This window comes from Scardinius erythrophthalmus (assembly GCF_964197995.2).
Source record: "Scardinius erythrophthalmus genome assembly, chromosome: 23".
In the NCBI taxonomy this organism is placed as follows: domain Eukaryota; kingdom Metazoa; phylum Chordata; class Actinopteri; order Cypriniformes; family Leuciscidae; genus Scardinius; species Scardinius erythrophthalmus.
In genome coordinates, this window is record NC_138243.1 from 21,371,997 (window position 1) to 21,393,734 (window position 21,738).

General features: G+C 37.5%; 3 protein-coding genes across 9 annotated transcripts; 2 read left to right on the plus strand and 1 right to left on the minus strand.

The window, feature by feature from the left end:
* Positions 1 to 201: 201 nt before the first annotated feature.
* cfap298 (cilia and flagella associated protein 298) lies at positions 202 to 5,822 on the plus strand. The gene is made up of 8 exons (XM_081354870.1): positions 202 to 275; positions 557 to 716; positions 932 to 1,099; positions 1,180 to 1,247; positions 1,364 to 1,522; positions 1,949 to 2,080; positions 4,500 to 4,595; positions 4,742 to 5,822. Exons 2-8 carry the CDS (start codon positions 578 to 580, stop codon positions 4,850 to 4,852), a joined length of 873 nt encoding a protein of 290 aa, XP_081210996.1. The 5' UTR covers positions 202 to 275; positions 557 to 577; the 3' UTR covers positions 4,853 to 5,822.
* Positions 5,823 to 5,837: 15 nt separating this feature from the next.
* Positions 5,838 to 12,265, minus strand: eva1c (eva-1 homolog C (C. elegans)). 7 transcript variants are annotated; one of them, XM_081354865.1, is made up of 9 exons: positions 12,190 to 12,265; positions 11,297 to 11,617; positions 10,265 to 10,461; positions 9,920 to 10,043; positions 9,686 to 9,838; positions 8,864 to 9,007; positions 8,305 to 8,382; positions 8,125 to 8,211; positions 5,838 to 6,751 (listed from the first exon to the last, which is right to left on the minus strand). In XM_081354865.1, exons 2-9 carry the CDS (start codon positions 11,409 to 11,411, stop codon positions 6,333 to 6,335), a joined length of 1,317 nt encoding a protein of 438 aa, XP_081210991.1. In that variant the 5' UTR covers positions 11,412 to 11,617; positions 12,190 to 12,265; the 3' UTR covers positions 5,838 to 6,332. The 7 variants fall into 7 exon arrangements, with proteins under 7 accessions (XP_081210991.1, XP_081210989.1, XP_081210992.1 ...); XM_081354863.1 differs by having other exon boundaries at positions 11,297 to 11,463; positions 12,223 to 12,263; XM_081354866.1 differs by having other exon boundaries at positions 12,223 to 12,263.
* mis18a (MIS18 kinetochore protein A) lies at positions 11,678 to 15,821 on the plus strand. Its single transcript, XM_081354871.1, has 5 exons — positions 11,678 to 12,581; positions 13,333 to 13,399; positions 13,505 to 13,627; positions 13,744 to 13,846; positions 14,564 to 15,821. Exons 1-5 carry the CDS (start codon positions 12,368 to 12,370, stop codon positions 14,639 to 14,641), a joined length of 585 nt encoding a protein of 194 aa, XP_081210997.1. The 5' UTR covers positions 11,678 to 12,367; the 3' UTR covers positions 14,642 to 15,821.
* The last annotated feature ends 5,917 nt before the right edge of the window (positions 15,822 to 21,738 follow it).

Sequence of the window (21,738 nt, forward strand, 5' to 3'; positions counted from 1 at the left end):
TACCTTTTTTATGGAATATTTATCACGCATGTATATTGTATAAGTGAATGCGCATGAGTATGTGGCATTATTGAAAACTAAAATTCGTGTTAAATTAATTAAGTAAACTACTTTTGTATGAAACTAGAAACGAGTGAACCTGACTCTTTGGTGAAGCATAAAGTTAAGCGTTTAAAAAGAGACTTTTATTTTGAATTAGCCACTTCCTGTGGAAATATTATCGTTGCTGCCATAGACAGTAAAAGACTGCTGCCTGTTGGTGCACTGAATCAAGAGTAAGTATTTTTTTATTAATTTGATAGTGGAAATGAGTTTGAAATCATTATATATCGATTTCTATTCTGTTACTTGTATTATTAATTCCATGCCTCAAAATCATATTTTCTGCGACGTGCCCGCACAACATGCTAGAATTTTCTTGAAACACGATGTTATGGGTGCCATGGTAACACACACAAACACAGTCAGGCGCGAGTTGCGCGACATCTCCCTTGTCGTCGAGTGGTTTTATATATACTTTACCTTCATATCTCAGATTTATAATATTCTTGCACAGGACTGATTCAGCAAGTGAGAGATGGTTCAGCTGCACGTCAAACGAGGAGATGAGAGTCAGTTTCTCTTCAATACTACAGTGGATGTCTCTATTGAGACACTGTCCCAGCAGATCAGCGCGGTCTACAATGGAAGATTAAAAGTGGACAGGATCTGCTCTGGTATGACAATGAGTTTGTGGTGAAAACAGTAAAAATGCCTCATATTCTTTAGGTTTAGCCAATTTATGTTCTTGATCGACAAGTTCATACATAAATGGTTTTAAAAATGCATGTATATTTGTCAGTGGCAGTTAGAAGTTAGCAAATGATAGAAGTCAAGTTCTCACAAGTGTAAAAATGCACAACCATGACACTTTTCATCTGTATCTCCATAGAAATCCCAGAGCTGGCAGATCATGGGGTTTCTCTTCCACCAAATATGCAGGGCCTGGCCGATGATCAGATCATGGAGCTCAAACTAAAGGATGAATGGGAAGACCGCTGCATTCCCAGCGGTGGTGCTGAGTTTAAGAAGGATGAGATTGGACGTCGAAATGGACATGGTAGTCATCATGTCACATTTAAAGTTTGAGTTTGAATTGCCTCATTAATTGCTATAACTGTACTCTGCTTTTCCATTTAGCTCCAAATGAGAAGATGAAAGATGTTTTAAGGAAAACAATGGAGGAAGCCAAGGCTTTAATCTCAAACGTATGAAGCTGTTTTTAATATAGAATACTTCTAAACCTCAGTACATTGTTACCCTTCTGATATTATTGTAATAACTATGTGTTTATTTATATATATGTATTTTCTTCTGTCTGTAGAAACAAGTAAGAGCAAATGTCTGTGTCACCATGGATATGGTCAAAGAGGCTCTAGACCAGTTGCGAGGAGCTGTGATGATAGTTTACCCAATGGGACTGCCTCCACACGATCCAATTAGGATGGAGTTTGAAAATCAAGAGGATCTTACTGGAACGCAGGTATGAGATTTTCCAAATTCAAAATTATGTAATTTACCACTTACCCTTGTGTTATAGCACACCTGTATGACTTTCTTTTATGGAATAAAAAACAAGATATTTCGAGAAACGTCAAAGTGTTTTTTTGCCCATTCAATGGAAGTCAATGGGCTTCAATGTTGTTTGGTACCAAACATTCTTCAAAACATCTTCTTTTGTGTTCTGAAAAGAAAGAAAGTCATATGGGTTTGAAATGACATGAGGGTGAGAAAATGTTGATTGAAATGAAAACTTTTAATCTTTGGGTGGAATGTTCCTCTCAAATAACTACATGCACATTGCAGGGTTAGCATTTTAACTTCTTAAATAATCAGACTAGTGTAATTTTATTTATTTGTTTGTTGAACATAAAAGCTGTAATACTGATATGAAGGCTTTCCACTACAGGCCTCATTACAAGTGATCCCAGATGAAGATGCTCAGCTGTGGTGGGCATCTAAAGAACTGCAGAGGGGCAAAAAGCTGCAGGATTATGTTGGGAAAAATGAGAAAACGAAAATTATAGTGAAAATTCAGAAAGTAAGTGTTCGGTGTGAATTTTAGTAATTTTTTTGTGACCTTGATCTGGGGCCAGTTGCATAAACATTTCAAGACTGTGTTTAAGAACTAGTAGGACCAACTAGCAGTTAGTTAGGGGTCTTACTTTTCTGTATCAAATTGGATCAATCTAGATTTTATGTTTCTGGCTTAAAAAAGAATTTAAGAATTAATTTTTTTTTTTATGACTAACTAATTCGCTCTGTGCACAAAATGGCGACCGTTGACGTTTCGAACTTGAGTGTGTGGGCCAGTACTTCCGGTGAAAACTTCCGGTGATCTGACAGCCAGAGCGGGAGACAACAGCGACCGAGGTCCATTACCACAGCGATATTTTTCACATTGAGTGTTTTTAGGATTCAAGAGAGGTGACTTGCCTTTCAGAGGGTGACAGCCTCAGCACTTGATTGTTGTGTGCCGTTATGTACCATGTCGTCACGTTATAACAGAGAAGTCAGCTTTCATGCATTCCCCGTTGACGCTGCGGAACGGGCATGAGTGGATACAGAAGATCCGGAGGGGTGACTTCAACCCGACCAAATTTTTAAATGCAGAATTGTGTATTTCACCTGTGCGTTTCTATGCTTTCTATTACTGCATTTATTTTGTGCAAGTGAGATGAGTAAAGACCATCTGTTTAATAAATCATTATCTGTCTGGTGTTTATATGCAGCACATACAGTATTTTTCTACGTGTGTAAAATATACACAAACTTACCCATACATTTTTTTGTGGTACCTACAGTTAAAAATGCAAAATATGTGATAATTGATCGAGCGATTGATGTAAGTAAAAATATATGCGCAGAATTGAGAAAATAGTATTTATGGAGATAAATTGTAGGCAGCCTATCACAGGGCAAACATGTGAATGTTCACGGTGCATTTTATGCAAACAACTCTAATCGTAGTTATAACTCTATTGGGTCATTGACGAATAAGGTTTTTAAAAGTGTAAAAAAAAAATAGAATGGAGATATAACTATATTTGAAACCATTTTTTAGTTTACTTAGTTTTTTTTAGTTTAAGATTTTGTGGTTTGTACAATCAATTAACACTGTTTTTTGTCATTTTTTACAAGATGGAAAAAATCTCACCAAAAAGTCATTGGTTTAACCACTGATTTGAAAGTTAAAAACGGATTTGACATTGATGTTGAGATAGTATATAGTGTGTACCACAGAAGAAATTAAAACAAATTATCACTGATCTCATAAATGTAATCATTTATTGGACTACTCTAAACACTCCAACATATTCAAGTAAAACATTGCACAGGGAAAGGAGAAAAGGGGAAATGTAAAAAAAAAAAAGAGCCTTGTATTTGTATTATTGTAGTTCCTTTAGTTATTAAAAGCAATATTATTCCATTTAAATATTTACTATATCGGTTTTACCGAATGACTTTTTGACACTTCAAAATCTTTAAAATACCTTTATATGTAGTATAATATAATTAAAACCTTTTGGATTCAGTAAAAGAGATCAAGTTGTACTACCTTACATACTTTGGATGTTATATATTTGTTTTTTATTATTATTAAGGCCTTTGGACAACAAAAAAAAGACCCGTCACGTCATTGACCCATTTACAGCATAATTGTTATTGCGTATGCAGCATGAGTCAAATACAATCTTCTGTTCGTGAACAGTTGTATTTCATTCATTAATCTGACTACTGTTTTTACTTACATCTATTGCTCGATCAATATTATTATCACATATTTAACATTTTTAACTGTATGGTACGACAAACAATTTAATATGGGTAAGTTTGTGTATATTTTACTCATAGTAAAATACTGTATGTGCTGCATATAAACACCAGACAGATAATGATTTATTAAACAGATGGTCTTTACTCATCTCACTTGCACAAAATAAATGCAGTAATAGAAAGCATAGAAACGCACTGAAAATGATATGCATTTAAAAATTTGGTCGGGTTGAAGTCATCCCTCCGGATCTTCTGTATCCACTCATGCCCGTTCTGCAGCGTCAACGGGGAATGCATGAAAGCTGACTTCTCTGTTATAAGTAACGTGACGACATGGTACATAACGGCACACAACAATCAAGTGCTGAGGCTGTCACCCTCTGAAAGGCAAGTCACCTCTCATGAATCCTAAAAACACTCAATGTGAAAAACATCGCTGTGGTAATGGACCTCGGTCGCTGTTGTCTCTCGCTCTTGCTGTCTCCCGCTCTGGCTGTCAGATCACCGGAAGTACTGGCCCACACACTCAAGTTCGAAACGTCAACGGTCGCCATTTTGTGCACGGAGCGAATTGATGCAACCAGATCCTGGTGTTTGAAAGTGTCTGCAAATAATTCAATTTGGCCATGGTTTTCCATTAAATGAAATAAAAACTGATCACCATCTTCACGTTTTCATTATAGAGAGGCCAGGGGGCACCAGCGCGAGAACCTCTAGTAGGTGAAGATGAACAAAAACAGATGATGCTGCACTATTACAAGAGGCAGGAAGAACTGAAAGTGAGTGAAGCTTCTAATTCTTTTGTTTTTATTTTATATCCTCATTATATATTGTATGTGTGTGTGTGTGTGTGTGTGTGTGTGTGTGCACGTATTTTATATATTATTCTTGAGCATTCATCATTGTTTTGTCTGTTTTGCTCTAGAAACTAGAAGAGGTAGATGATGACACACATCTTCAGTCCAGTTGGTCGGACAGACAGGCCCTAAAAAGACAGTTCCAGGGACTCACAAATATCAAATGGGGCCCAAGATAGATTAACAGAGAAAATCACAGCTTTTCTACAATAACTGTTTGGCACATCAGAGACCTTAAACTCGTCTACAGCCATTTTTATGCAATTCGATGCCTTCATTACATATGATAGGTTTTAAAGGAGTAGTTCACTTCAGAATAAAAATTTCCTGATAATTTACTCACCGCCATATCATCCAAGATGTTCATGTCTTTCTTTCTTCAGTCGAAAAAGAAATTAAGGTTTTCGAGGAAAACATTCCAGGATTTTTCTCCATATAGTGGACTTCAACAGGAACCAATAGGTTGAAGGTCCAAATAGTTTCAATGCAGCTTCAAAGGGTTCTACACGATCCCAGCCGCGGAATAAGGGTCATTTTCTAAAAAAATAAACATTTATATACTTTTTAACCACAAATGCACGTCCACGACTTCAGAGATCGTGTAGAGCCCTTTGAAGCTGCAGTTTGGAACTTCCATCCGCTGGTTCCTGTTGAAGTCCATTATATGGAGAAAAATCCTGGAATGTTTTCCTGAAAAACCTTTTCGACTGAAGAAAGAAAGACATTAATATCTTGGATGCCGTGGAGATGAGTAAATTATCAGGAAATTTTAACTCTGAGTTGAACTAATCCATTAATTATTGTGTCTGTGTGTAAATGTGTGTGTAATGCAAGCATGAGACAAAATTTCCCTGTACTAATTCATTGGCAAAAGGATGCAACACCTTTCCTTTCTTTGTCTGTGCCTCTGGCAATTGCTCAATTGAAACTTGATGCCGTTTAAAGACAGGATGTTTCTGAGCAGCACTCAGGATTGCTGTGGCACCACAGAGTTCATTTGGAGAGCGTTGAGAAGGAGTTACTTAACATATTATTTTCCTCAAGGCAAAAGAGAGGTTACAGTATCGGGAGATGTGGTTTCACTAGAAAGAGGTTAGAGGAAAGTTGAGTGTGATGTTGTGTAATAAAAGAACATTCTGTTTGTGTTAATTTTTTTTTTTTATTGTACATTTAAATATAATATACTTTTAATTAAAAATGTTTTGCCATCTTAATTTGCATTTACATTTAATACCACATATATTATTTAACAGCTACTTTTATATAAATAAATTTTTCATTTAATCACTAAAACACATCAGGTATCGCTCTGTGTTATTATGTCCTCTGTGCCAGATCTTTTTTTTTTTTTTTTTTTAGTAAGGCACCTGGCAAAGTTTTTAAAGACATTCCCGTTTAAAATTTGATATTTTCTTCACTTATTTGAGCTGCCCAACAACAGCAACATTAGCTCAACAAATAATGTGAGTTTGAGGTGGGGCCATTTGTTTGGCTGACTAATAGGAGATGAGAGGAGTGTTCAGGAAACCTGTTTGAAGACAGTTTTGGCAGTTCTGATTAGCAAAAGTGTTGCAGAAATTACACACTTCACCTTTCATTGCAGTGTTTTGGTAACAGAAAACATTCAAAAAGTTAACTCCCATTTGGTTGAAATTACAGCTACTGCACATTCTGTGTAATAGCTGGCATGTATGACTGCAGGATGCACGTGTTTCCATTGAGGTATGCGTTCATCCTGATTTCCTGAATCACAAGCTCTCTGCGTTCAATTCTCTCCATCAGCTCTGCTGCCTCTGTGGTGTACGTCACATCTTCCCAGCAATACACCTTCCTGTCTATCTCTGCCAGGTTAGAACTGTCCGTCAGTGACCCTTTCTCATCCTCATCTTCTTCCTCATCATTATCCTGGTTCATTGGCTCTTCCTCTTCCAGATTGGTTGTTCCACTCTTCTTCCTAAATGTTCTAGATGTATTTAGATGTCTACTGCAGGTTAGCTGCGTTGAAACCGCTATTAGAACAATCAGAAGGCCCACGCAAACACTTGACGTGAAGAGTAGTCCTGCCATCTCCGAATGCTCTGAGCAAGAGAAAAGTACTCATGTAGAATAGTTGACAAAAAAAATGTCATTCATGCATATGCAGTTATTTTTTTCAGAGGAACACAAAAAATAACATTTTCAGTATAACAGTTCAATAAAATGATTCTTAAACGTTCTAATCTGTATTGCATGGGGAGGATTGAATTACATGAAGGGGAGTAAATAATGATAGAATTTTTTATTTTATTATAGAATTTTATATAAACAAACATTCATTTTAATGGGATTTTTATTTTAAAAATATATTCCCTCTTTTTGTGCTACTTTATGTTGACTGGGAAGGGACCATAAAAAATGTCCAATATGTTCAATTTAAACGTACAGTATGGAATTCTTCGCCACTAGGGGTCGCTAACCTATTTACAATAACAAAGGCGTAGATTGATGACGCAACATTTGCTAAGAATTATGGATCTTGTCGTCAACGTCAAGCCGAACGATCTAATAATGTTTATGGATGACTGAATACATCGATGCTTTTATCATGACTGTGATATGAAGCAGTTCGGGATTGCTAAGAGACAGCTATCAGCTCCACATGCGACGCGAGCTCCCGCGGATATAAAAGGAATACGGACATTTCATTCTACCGAGCTACACGCAGAATTACTACTCACAGGTCAGTTTATTAGACAAATTAAACTTGTGAGGTAACGCAGCGCTGTTTCATTGGTCTAACATTACACTATCACACTAAACTGCATTTGAATGTGTTGAAATGTATGTGTAAGTCTGTCTGTATGAGACTAGCAGTAAACTAGATCAACATTAGAATAACATACAGATCATATTCTGACATTTTATCATTGTTGAACTATATAACATTGATTAGTTTTATGTAAATGTGCTCACCTGTTTAATAAAGTACATGTAGGAGCGGTCGAAGTCTCGGACGTGGAGCTCTCGTTTATATACTGTCTATGGGAGCTCTCGGCATCTCGAAAACACCGCGCTGATACTGATTCTCGTTTTAGTTCTCCTTTTTTATCCAAAGTCTGCTTGCCATGGTCCATAATGTTTGAACGAAACAACAACAACAGCATGCAAATAGACATTGCGAACTACACATTTGTCCACGTCTGTTGCTTTGGTTACTATCAGACGGCTCTGGTTGCTATGGCAGCACGAGCGGAAATCAGGGACAACGCGGATATGACGCCATTGACGGCGACAAAACGGAAATAAAGAAACGGGACGTGTCTTTGAATTAAATGACAAATTCCTCCTGGTTTGAAAGTTGTTGGAAACAGTCGGGATAATGTAAGCACACAACTAAAATATATATATATAACATAGAAAGCAAAAAAGTTACATATTGTGCCTTTAAGACATTTTATATATTTCAGTTTACCTGTAATGTAGAAATATGCCATTAAAGAATTGCTGACAATAATCCTGTTCTCTGGAAACTTTGAACTTCTTATGACTGGCTGTTCCCCTACGAATAACAACAAAATAAGACAGTTTAATTGTTCATTCACCTCCACTGCACAGTTCTATATATAATGTGAACTGTATGGTGTACCGTCACCTTTTTTGGTGCTCTGGTTAGGAACTGAGGTAGTTTGGAAACTTCTGGGATCAGCCTCCTTAAGTAAACTTTGTGGAACTGAAAAAAGGCACAGTACAAGTTAACAACTTCCAACTCCCAGTCGTTATCTCCCAGGATCTTTCAATACGACGATGATGAGTAATCTTTACTTTTCCTGCGAACTGATTCTGCCTTCAATCAGTAACAAAAGCCTGGCATTCAAAGCAATCACAGGAAGTCTTACACAGGAAACCCCTGAGAGCTACAAAATGCCAGGCTCATTCCCTATTTTTATTCCCAAACCACTTTTGTCTTCGTTGTAATTTAAGGACGGGAAGAAAACAGACGGGTTAATCAACAAGCTGAGATGAGACAAAGGCCATATGTTAGTCTTTTCCCACGCTCTCAATCAATGGGAAACTTATTTAAAATCTGCCATGCCATGAAGATGGCATATCATGCAGTAACTTTAATTAAAAAAAAATTCAAGACATTTCAAGAACACACTCAAATAGGTTTTGCTTTAGGAAGATTCTGATGGATATAGGAGCGTTCATACCGCATGCATAAAGGACGGTGATATACTTTTTTGTTCCAGGAGGGCAGGGGTCTTTGAAATTTTCCTGGTCTACAGTAAAAAAACACCTCTGTTTGCCATAGCAGATTTTGGATACCACATCACCAGCTCCATGAAAAAGACATTCTGCCAAAATAAAGAAAAAAAAAATGGCTTATTATACAAGTACAAACCACAATAATATATTTTTTCCCTTTAAATCAAATTAAGAACTTTATAAATAGACTGCATGGACTCATATTCAACAATGCAAAAATGTGTCTATTTATTCTGTTATCCCAGCTATGCATTATTTGAGCATGTTAGTATTATATTATTTGCATTCTACGTTATTTTGGGACATACACGCCCTGATTTTGCCGAGTTATGCCGACTACAGACAGTGCGATTTCGGCAATCCTATAAGAACAAATCACACTGTACGACATGGATCTAATAAACTTGGGTACGACATGTATGTAGACTGTACGATGATGACACCAATTGAATAGTAGGCCGTGACGTAAGTTGGTATAGAAGAATAACACGTTATCAGCATGCGCTACTGGTAAACAAATAGAGCAAGATGAATCGCACTTTGGCAGTAGAGGTTTTTAAGTGTGCTGAAAAAGAGTCTAAACTGGGCAAACTCAAATCTGATTGGATGATTGGAATTTTGTTCCAGGATCAACAAAGATGCTGTTGCTCTTGGTGAAATCAGGTTCTGCCTGCAAGCCAGTTGATAATCATTGATTTAACCCACAGCCAAATGTTACCATTAAATCAATGTAATATTAAATATCTGACTTCAACCTAAAAACGTACCAAATGGTGGAGGTTCTCGTTCCTCGGCTGGGCACAAGTCTTTCTCCTCCAGCGGTCTACCATAAACAGCAGAGTAGATATTCAGAACTTTTGGATACTTGCAGTGCAGCAGAAGTCGATCTCCCTCACATGTTACTTTCTTCTTGTGCTCTGCTGTAAGGCAAAAAATTATTAGAGGAGTAAATATTTGAGGAAGAAATAATCAATTAAGGCTTTAAAGAAGGAAATACTTACTAGGTTTACACCTGTATGATACATGGAGGAATTTAGGTGTTCCAGGACAAGGATCTCTGCCAAACACTTGATGATTAACCAGGAACTGGCAATCTCTATGACCCTGGCATTCAGAGAGCACTTTCTAACAGAGAGGGATAATCAAAGACCATCGACTGTGTGTTATACAAAAGGCAGGGAAAATGTAGTATAGCCTTGTCCTGACTCTGGAAAACCCATTATATTTTCTGAGCCAGAAGTGAAAAAGATCTGCCACAGAAGTCTAGTCTCAGTGGGACTATTTAAAAGGTAGTGGATGCACAATTAAAGCTCTATTTTCCTGAAAGCAAGGCTCAGGCTCCTCACCTGCAGCGCTGTGGTAGCAGAACAGCTGTGATTACGCCATTGGCATCTCATTCCTGGCACGATCCCGGGAAGGGTTTCACTCTGTCCATAAAATGCAGACTGAACAGTTATGGTGGAGTGTCGTGGACACCTGAGGAGCAGGAGATCTCCATCACAGACTTGAGCTGATTGACTGTTGATGATCCTAAACAGATAATCTAATGAAAGGGGTTTGGGAGGGAGAAACGAATAAGTTCATTAAAAATACATTATGAACGCGATTTAGAAAACATGCTAAATATTATTTCACCTCTTCATTTTTTATTTTTTGTGAGGCTTCACATCAAAAGTGTCTGTAGATGGTGTAATTGTCCAGTATATACTATATATGAATCTAATGGATCTAATAAGTTCATTAAAAATACATTATCAGTGCGATTCATATGGAGTAATTGTCCAGTATATATATATATATATATATATATATATATATATATATATATATATATATATATATATATATATATATATATATATACATACATAATGAATGCGATTCAAAAAACAAGCAGAATATTATTTGGATACACCTCTTCTACAATTAACTACTTTTTGTTTTCAAAATTAAAGTCATTTTTTTTTTGTGAGACTTCACATCAAAAGTGTCTATAGGTGGTGTGATTGTCCAGTATTCACATACATATTACTTATATATTTATGAAAGTTTTTAAATTAATAAAAGTTTAATAAATAATTAAATTATTGGGTAGCTTGTGATTTATTTATGCCATTTTAGTGCAATTAAAGAAAAAAATATTTTTAGAAATGTTATAAAAAATTTCAAACATTGATGAAACCATCACGGAGGATTTGGCATTGATCCAAACGTGTATTTATTTTAGACTGTATACTTAAAAAAAAAAAACCATTAATTTAACCAAATTAATACAAATTATTTGTATATATTCGTTTAACCGTTTTCCATTATGATTGTTATTGAATATTGCAGTCATAAATATGTTTTAGTCTTACAGTTCATCATTATTGACTCACTTGAGAAATCCGAGAGTCCGTCCATTTCTTTGGTCCACAGTATGAGAACACTGTAAAGTATTTGAACACAAAGCCCAGGTGCACGGCAGCTTCTTGGGTGCAGCGCTGAGATCATGTTCAAATTCTTCAATTATTTCTGCATCAAGCCGCGTGCATTCAAGCGCGTGCTGGTGAAAGAAAGGCTGTCAGGAATTCCCGTCTCTCTCTCACCTGCCAGGGATCTCACCCCGCTAAAATATATTATTCTCATATCACGACTTTGACATCCCACTCCTTTCACGCCAAAGTCTAAGAAAGCGAACTCCCCGGAATCGTTTCAATCTAAAAAGAAGTCAGAAGATATAAGGCAAAAAGAAAACATTTCAAAGCGACGCAGTCAATGCGTTGCAGCCTATGGGAAATAACAAGTGCGCAACAAGTCAGTTGTGCCTGAAAACAGCGACTTTCGCATTATGTATTCGAATATTGATGAGTTTATGGTCTTTAGCAAGACTACAAATAGTAACAAGAGACTTCTTGACATTCAGAAAGTGATTTTTGAGGAGGATGAGGAATAGGACGTTTGAACGGGGCGTGGCGGTGAATGCCTAAAATTGGCAGTGCTGTAACGTTAGGAGTTGAGACACTGCCAACAGTATTGTAACCAATCTGATTTAAACCGCCTTTACAATCAATAATATTTCATATAATTATTGAACCGACTGTCTTTGAAGCTAAACTTTTGGGACCCCTGAGCCTTTATAAAGTCTACATATAGCCTAGTTTATTAAAAGATGGTTTTACAAGAAAATGTTTATTTATATTTGTGTGTGTGTTTTTTTTTTAAAGTAATTGATTGCCTGAGTATTATGAGTTTGGTCATGTTTATAATATTCTAGTAAAACCATACGAACCGAGAAGGGTCGTCTGGCTGCTATTGTACGAACCTCGCGTTGAGAATGAAGTGAAATTGTTACTCCGTTGCAGCAGAGGGCGCTCTGCTCTTGTCTTCTCATATGCGCTCACTACAAACTAGCAGAAGTACAGCTTCCCGCGGACGTTTGAAAACATTTTACTAGTGTTGAAAATAATATGGCTGGGAAAATTAAAGTCCCGGACGATTGTAGCTATAAGACATACTCTGTTTGCGAGATTGCCGCTGACAGCAGCAGCAGCAGCAGAGTGGAGGAAGACGGCGAAATCGACGGTCCAGCAGTGTTTATGTGCGGCAAATGCAAGCTGCCCATCGGAGACAGTCTGTCCTGGGCAGGCTGTGATGACGAGCAGAACCAAATCATGCTTAAACGTAAAAGATTATTACGTTTTTATTGCTGTTGTATGTTAAGTTGAGTTAAGCTGGTTATAACCTGTTATGTCTTGATATACACAAGTTTCATGTCAGTATGATTTAAAAAAATAAATAATAATAATACTTTTATGCAGCAGAGGCGCATTAAATTGACAAAACAATGTCCGTATATACGTTTATAATGTTTATAAAAAATTAACAAGTTATTTTGAATATTCTGTTCATCATAGAATCCTGAATGTATGTATCACAGTTTGCAAATTAAGCAACACAACTGTTTTCAACATGATAATAATAAGGAATGTTACTTGAGCACCAAATCTGCTTATTTGAATAATTTCTGGTGTAATGATGCTGCTGAAAATCCATTTGCCATCACAGGGATAAAATACGTTTTAAAATGTTAAAGTACAAAACAGTTATTGTATGTAAATTGTAATAATTTTAACAGTTTTATTGCATTTCTGATCAAATAAATGCAGAACTCAATGTCAGAGACCTCAAACTTTTGAATGGTGGTTAATGTTATTTTTTGACTTGATAATGATCACATCTAAATATAAATTTTTGCAGGCATTTGTTAAAATAGCATAAAACAATTCTGGATAAACAACAAAAGTTACTTAGCTGAAATTGTAGTTATACACATGGACATGTACTGAAAACGGACTAAGCAACACATGAAGGGACTGTGACAGTAATGTTTTTAGTACATGCAATGTCTTGATTTTTGCTCCTTGAATTTCAGGTATCACTGACAATATTGTCATAGGGAAAGAGCCCTTTGTTTCTGGTACCCAAAAGGAGCTTGGATGGTGAGATATTTGTTTATATACAGTTTATGTCATAGATGTATTTTTCCCACCATAACCACCAAAACATGAAATCAATGTCTCTGTAAAATTGTCTCTCACGTTTAGCCTCGTTGTTAATCTCACCTGCCGTGGGTGTTGTGCAGAATTAGGAATCATGTACATATCAACCCCAAAAAAGCTTGATTTCAAGAGATCCCTTTTCTGCTTTAACGTTCAAAATATTGAAAGGTAAGTAGCCTATTGTGCACAAGCTTGTGTGCTGTTTATCTTGGGTCTTTTTGGATTTTTGCATATTTACCATAACTCGTAATTCTCATTGAGGACATGATTGTTTCTCTCTATAGCTATGTAGTGGGCAGTCCAGGCCAGCAGATGCCAGAATTAGACAGACAAGACAAACCAGTGACCCTGGAGTACCAGAACACTGTGGAGCAGCAGATGACGGAGGTAAAGTAGTTCGCCTAGAGACCGTTTAAATTATTGATCTATGAGTATGATGTAAACCGATGTAAATCTTGTCTCTATCTCTGTTTAAAAAGAAGCAATTTCTTTTGCACTACAAATTTAGACATGAATGCCAATATTGAGTGCGTATAGAATATGACAGAAAGAATAAAACAAATAATATATAAAAACATTAGAGAACATAAATAAATTCAAATAAACTAATATATCTCTAATAATAATGTGCTTTAGTATGGGGAGGAATGGGGGTTCAAAGAAGAGATATAAATATGTAGAAGAATAAGAATATCTGGTTCTTTTTTGCTGTTTCAAAACGCACAAGGAAACAGCAGATGGCGCTCTTGTGGTGATGCCAGAGCTCTTTGTTTGGTCACTGAGTCCGGCAAACAATAGATATTAGGAGTTGTTAAAGAATTTGATCTAGAATGGACAGTCTGTTTGAGATATTTGAATGTTTTAATTAAATTTTCCATGTCTATGTGTTTGTCAAATAAATCAAATGAAATCCTCTGATAAGATTTACAATAAGATTCCTGTGGGTGATGATGAAATGTCTTCAGCATAGTGTGAAAATAGATTTTTCAGATATGTACTGGACTGTGTTCTGGCAATTGTGTTTTTATTAATTAATTTAATTTTTTATACAAAATTCTATAGTCATGTCCTTATGCCCCTGTCATTTTCTAATATACCTTGCAGATAAAATCCCTCGCCGTGATAATAGGACAACGCCTACTGGAGATTGAAACTAACCTCCAGTGCAGTTCTGAAAAATGACGTGAGCTGTTGTTTTATGACTGAGGATAATAATCCCTCATGTCTGTCATGAATGAGAATTTTGGACTCTTTAGTGTAAGATCATTTTGTCTGACTGTAATGCATTTACTGTACAGTTGTTTGCAAGTGACACACACACATCTGTAGTGTCCTACCATTTATTAATGTCATAAAACACATTCTAAACGATGTCCTTTGATATAGATACATGCATATAATAGATGTAACAACAACATTTTATTGTTCTTTAATTTTTGCTGTACTGTATGTTAGAGAAAACTATTAATGGAAAGCATGTGTTTGTCACCAGCTTATATTGTCAGAAGTGATCCTTGTGTTGTTGTCATGTGATGCACAGGGTGAGACTGCATCATAAATATAACGGTAAAGCATCACACGTGTTGTTTTTTCCCCCCTCCACTTGTTTGTTTTTGATATTTCATCTTTTGTATCAAAACATCCCTACTCCAACCCTCTGGAAAACTGGTTCAATAACAAGTGGATAGTGCATTAGGATGGAGGGGGGCAGGGTGGCTTAAGCCATTTTTTTTGTTTACAGTTCCTGTCTAATGTGCCTAGCAACACACTCCACCAAGAGGCGGGAAAAAGACTGCTAGATACCCCTGAAGGTGCGCGCCCCCAATCCCGAATCCGGGGGTAGCATAACAACAGCGGCGCACCTCGGACCAACCAGAGAGCTGTATCTAAGGGACATGCTGCTATGGAAACAAAGCGCACATGCTGTCGTTAGAGCCTGTTGCCATATCATCCGTCGTTTCCTTATTTGCCGGACAGCCAACCAGCTTGCGAGGCGGTCTGTCAGTTTGATGACGTTGCGCGTCAGTCGTTCGCAGGGGCGTTGTCTCCATCTCCCGCGCCCGCAGAGACTTCTTCATTCTTGTGTCTTTGAACTCCTCCTCCGTTCTGCCTGTTTATCCAGTTGTGTTAAAAATAGGAACAAGAGGTAAAACACGCTTATTATTGTATTTGTATTATTGCATCATTTTTATTGTTTGTGTCCAGTAGAGGGAAACAACATCACTCTACATGTAGCCTATATCCTTTCTGGTTGTACTAGTTCATGGGGGGTCATCTCAGTAAAGGCCCGTGCAAATTCAAGAACTATAACGAACCTAATTATGTTAAGCACGCATTTTGGTGTATGAATATCTGAACATGCAATATATTAAAAGAAAGAACAGAGCCTTTGCTTTTAAACAATACACACACACACACACACACACACACACACACACACACACACACACAAAGTTTTATCCCTTACTGAAATTAACCATGCTTATAGTAAAAATAGTAACCATGTGTTTTTTTTTTTTTTTTTGTGGATAAGTTTTACTACAAATGCCATGGTTAAACTATGGTGATTAGTGTAGCAAAACCATGATTAATTTGTGGATACCATGGTTTAACTAACCATGTTATTTGTGTGTGTGTGTGTTTTTGCAGTAAAACCATGGCTCATTTTCTAAAAGGGATTCTAGCTTCATGCATTCTTTTTTCAATCAAAACTTAAATGTGGGAAAATTTCATTAAAAAAGCTACTTTTTGAACAAAGAAAATCATGTTTTCCCCCCAAAGACTACAACGTGCATAAGCAATGCTTTTATCGCTTGTTTCTGCTCCTTTGCCTGTGTTTTGATCCTGAGATTCTCTATGCTTTCAGAAGTTGCCAATGCGTAATAGCCCCCCTACGGTATAACCGTGAACACACGGAAAGCCGGAAAATTCCAAGTGTGGGTATCTGCAGGTTGGATTGATGGGCATGATGAAAGGTTGCGGTGTGGCGAAGGGTGTTTATCATTGGTCGTGAAAGCTGTCTGTCAGGGTGTGGTCTAGGGTTTTGTGTTCCCATTCAGTTGGTTCACTCAGTACAGCACATGACTATGGGATATCGTGCTCTTGTGCCATTTGCTGAAGACACCTTTATTCACGCCTGAAAGGCCAATGATGCATGACGACATGGGTGGGGTTACCTGCCCACATCATATAAATGCAGTCGTAGTCATTACCCATTACCCAGTCATTCCCCTTGTTCTTCAGCTCTTCACCGTGCTGCTAGAACACCATCACGCCACATTTTTGCAAGAAGGAAAGCACACGGTGGTAATTCTTGTCGAAACTAATGCAGAAAAGCGAAAGCTCTTAGCACAATTTTAGCTTCGCTAACGAAGGGCTAATGAGCTTTTCTCAAACAAAATGTCCAAACATGCCACATTCACAAGAAACCCCATGGGTGGTGACTCTTGTTGAAGAAAAAGGCATAAAAGAGAAGTTTTTAGCTCGAGTTTAGCACAGCTAACAAATGGCTAATAAACTTTTTTATGAGAAATATCTGAACCTTGTTCTGGGTGTTTATGGTATACTCATTATGAGCATGTCCAGTGTGTTTGGAATTGTCCACGCTAGGCTGGATTTCTCCAACCCAGAGGCATGTGTGCTCGGTGGGGCAGTGGCAGACATGGTCCGCTCCTGTCTTCAGGTGCTGATCCAGATGTAACGATCGCCGTTTATGGGGGCCATGGAGAGTTGGAACGATTGTATAGAGGCCGAGGAGTGTCAAGTTAAGTCGCCTTCATTTATATAGCGCTTTTAAGAACATAGATTGTTTCAAAGCAGCTTTACAGTGATAATAGGAAATTAAAGTAACAGAGATTGTTTTGGCTTTACAGCAGCTCTAGAATAAAATTATTGTCCAGCTAAAGTTAGTTTTGATTGATTCACTTCTGTCGCAACGATCATTAGTTATTAAGGGGCCGCTAACATGACACCGTTCTAACAGAAAACCCTTAAGTTTCCCTTAAGTTCTCTGCGCAAACTTTAAAAAATGTGAACCTGTGAGAACGCTGATGGCGTGCACATGCGTATTACGTGTTTAGTCTATAAGTATGCGCGTTTGAATATATATATGCGCAGGCTTGTATTCCTTCTTTACAAACCAACCCTCAACAAACTACTTGTCTGGCCTTAAAATTAATAAAACAGAATTTTTATCGCTTCCACGTAGCCATGTGAACTGGAATTATCCTGTCAACGTTTTATCTGTACAGAGGTAAAGGGACGGGAAGGTGGCCTTCACAAGGGAGAGACTAGTTGACACTTCAGGAATGAGTTGTCTTCGTGTCCAGCCGCAGGTCCTTCATCAGATCTGGATACGGCCTGGATCCGGTGGACCGGCGGTTCCCGGTTCCATCACCATGCACATTTGTCCGGTTTACAGACTAGATGTCACTGCGGCGGTGGTAGGTCAGTTTGTGCTCACCGCAGGGTTTTTTAATCAGGGGCCGTCGCTCCCATGAAAAAGGAAAAGGGGTATGTGGCGGTGCTGGTCCCTTGCGTTTAGTTCAGCAACTTTGCGGGGCGTGAATATATGTCCCATAGTCATGTGTTGTACCGAGTGAACCAGCTGAATGGGAATGTTGAGTAACTAAATAACTACTGTTCCCGTAAGGAGGGAAACAAGGTACAACACCTCTGTGCCCCGCGCAGTCAGAGGTTTGGTGAAGAGCTGGACTGAACAAAGGGAATGACGCATGCAACTACAAATATGCTGTGGGCACCATATCGTCATGTGTCATCATTGGCCTTTCAGGCATGTCTTCCCATAGTCATGTGTTGTACCTCGTTTCCTTCTGGGAAGAGTAGTTATATGCATGACTCACCACCATTTCTGTTGTAGCAATTCACCTTTCGGGACACCTCATTTCGGTAAGCCTATTACTCACCTGCAGCTATCCCGGTCTCAAAAATTACGTCAGTGGCAGGGAAGTGTTGTCTCAAAATGATGGAAAGTTCCGGCAATGGCAGGGAAAGACTTAAAGCCAGACAGATTCTTATCGACTGTCCACGTTTTCTCTCTAATCAGCTGGAAAGAGGGATTCCAACGATATTGTTCTTCTCTATCTTTATCATTATACAGTAGTTGTAGTCCGGACTTTCCTGTTCTCAGAGAATTAGAATGATTATTAAAACTTTATTGTCTTTGTGTGAACGGGCCGTAGCTCTGTATACGTTCGACAAACACTTTTAAGATAAAAAATATATCAGATTTGCTCATCGTTTTCTTCCAGTTTTCTTCAGTGACCTTTTGTTATCCTGTGTTCCGAACCATTGATTCCATCACTCAATCGATTCGTTAAACAACTCAGATCATTCATGGTTAAACATGTCTTATTGTCTTTTATTAAAATATGCGTGACAACAAATCTCACGAAACAAACTTCAAAATGAAATGCCTCACTCGTTCACGAATTAAATGTCTAAGTGCTGCATTGAATCTCAAAGCAACAACTCCTTCGGTCGGTCAAAACAATGAAATTCTCCACAACATGCTCTAGGAAGCCATTTACTCGTTGTATAATGAATTTTCGAAGGTAAGCAGGTGAAGGAAAGCCTCAAAATGACATTAATAAACAAAAAATATATGAACCAGAATGTATGTGATTTATTTCAAAGACACAGATTTGTTCATGAACAAAACATGACTGAACTGTCTGAACATGACTGTCTCTGTTCTGCTGTACTGAATTTTTAATTCAAGTATTTTTCTCCCATAGCCTAATTTTTTTTCACCTGCTCCGCCAGCCGCTGTCATTTTGATTAATGGATGCTAGCTCCAATCTCAGAGTGCATCTCACTTGAACTGGAGTGCTGATGCGCTGCACTTTCAGTATGATCTTACCCACCCCATCCACCTTCATCTAAGTGTCCAGACATAACACACACACACACACACACACACACACACACACACACACACACACACACACACACACACACACACACACACACACACACACACACACACACACACACACACACACACACACACACACACACACACACACACACACACTTACACACACATACTTTGTCCTGGAGGACTGGTGGGGTGGTAATCAATAATGTAGACAGTCTGATTAAGCGAAGGTTACTTCATTGCAAATAACCCCATGAAGCAATCGACACAAGGAGTGCAGAGACATCCCCTCCTATAGTAGTGTAGCTCAAAACGGGATTTGCCAGTCCATTCTTGCTAATATGCAAATTGCATGTTTAGGTTCTATGAAACAGCTGCCCTTTCATTTGCGTGTATTCGCCTCAACATTCCTTGCAATTATGATGAAAAGAATTGACATTTTCGAACTTCCTGAAGTAACACAACAGAATGAGGTTGTTAGAAATGTTGTTGTAAATTTTATTTAATTGGCCAAATGTGTACATCTGGTTTGAAACGCTTTTAAATTAAAATAATTTGGTGATTTTTGTCATCTAAACCAAAATTCTAATAACAGTTTTTTTAATAGTTGTTGATTAAACAGCTAAAGACCATAAAACCACACTGAAGGTAGCTTGTTTTCTGGACAAGGGTATTTTCATGAATATCAGATTGGTGCAATTTATCATATGAGTTTTATAAGGTTATTTATTGAATACAGGCTTATTAAATTTTTTTTTTTTTTTTATTTTTTTTTATTATTTTTTTTTTTTTACATACACTGTTTTAAAGTTTTATAAATAAATTTAGCTGGAAATTTTAAGATAGTGTAATTGTTTTATTGTTACATGTGCAGAGTGACAACATTTCCCTCAAAACATTTATGTGTATCTATCTATACAGAAACTGACTTTTCAAAAATAAACCTACCCTGAAAAGCCCCTTTTTATACTGGGTCTGTGAGGATGGTATTAATTGTCTGTTTTTTTCAGACACAAAGAAAATGCTCCTCAGCTGATAAAAAACAACAACATTTGAAAACAGGATTAGTCTCAATCAGGGTCTAAGCCAGAACAGATTGAGAGATTGAGAGGTCTAAGCACAACAAGAGGGCCTTTATTTGACTTCGAGTCTAATGATGGTCTTTGCCATGTAACAAACAGGGATTTGCACACCCTGGACACAGAGTTTTAAATTGTGACGATGCCGTATTAACATTGCCCCGGTAGGTTAATATTGATGACACTAAAGGATATCCGGGATTTATTATTTATCCTTCCTTTAGCTCAGGTTATGATGTCAGCAGGTTAACTTGACATTTGTGGAGCCCTTCTATTCTTGTGTTAAACTCTGTTCTGCTGACATCAAGTGCTTCCTGACTGGTATTCCTGTTTACATTTATATCACTGAATCAGTCAATCAGTACTTATAGTTAAAATAGGTAAATACAGTAAAATATTCTGTATTTCTGTATCTGTATATTCTGGGTTCAACACATGTTAAGCCCAATCAACAGCATGTAAGGCGTAATGGTGATATCCGTAAAAAAAGAAGAAAAAAAAAAGAACCAAAAATCTGGGTTACAGTGAGGCATTTGTCAAAATTATTTAGCTAAAATTCTGTTGTTTGAGCTTAATTTGTATAAAACACAGAATATTCCTCTACCAAAGCCATAATCTAGTCAAATCTTACAAAAGTTACTTTAAAGCTACTATAATGTTTTATTGGACATTTACTGGGAAACACAACAGTATTCACTGAAGGACCATTGATTCCAAGCTACATGATGAATGTGGTAATCATTCACTTCCGTAGAATGTACTGATGTAGCTTTGTAATTATTTTATGTCATCACTGTCCCATGGAATTATCTCAGCATTTCTTTGTAAGGTCTGGTTGGATGTTACAGAGCTAAAACAATTAGGTAAAAGCGGATGATCGTTTAAAGTCAGGCGTTTGGTTTTAATGTTGTTCTATATCACTATATCTCGCAGCCAATTTATCCTCAGCTCATGTTGTTGTTGTGAATTACTCTGAATCAGATGTTTTTTAATCATAGCTTGTTTTCACCACTTTTCGCTAAAGGATTTTCAGTGAGTGTCGTCCTTTGTAAACAAAGAGTTTTGCTTTAATATACTTTGCAGCCTCTTTTGTCCTTAAGCTTTTATCAGCTTAGCTGCACAGACTTATCTGGGCTAGAGTGTTTGTGTCTGTGGGTCAACCCCCCCTCCTGTACAGCGACACAAGAGGGTGTATAATATGAGTGTTTGTGCATGTGAGGGTACAGCTGACTGGATTATCTGACACAGGGTCTTTCAGCTGTCACTCATTTAATGGTTATTGCTGGGTTCTCGTGGGAAAA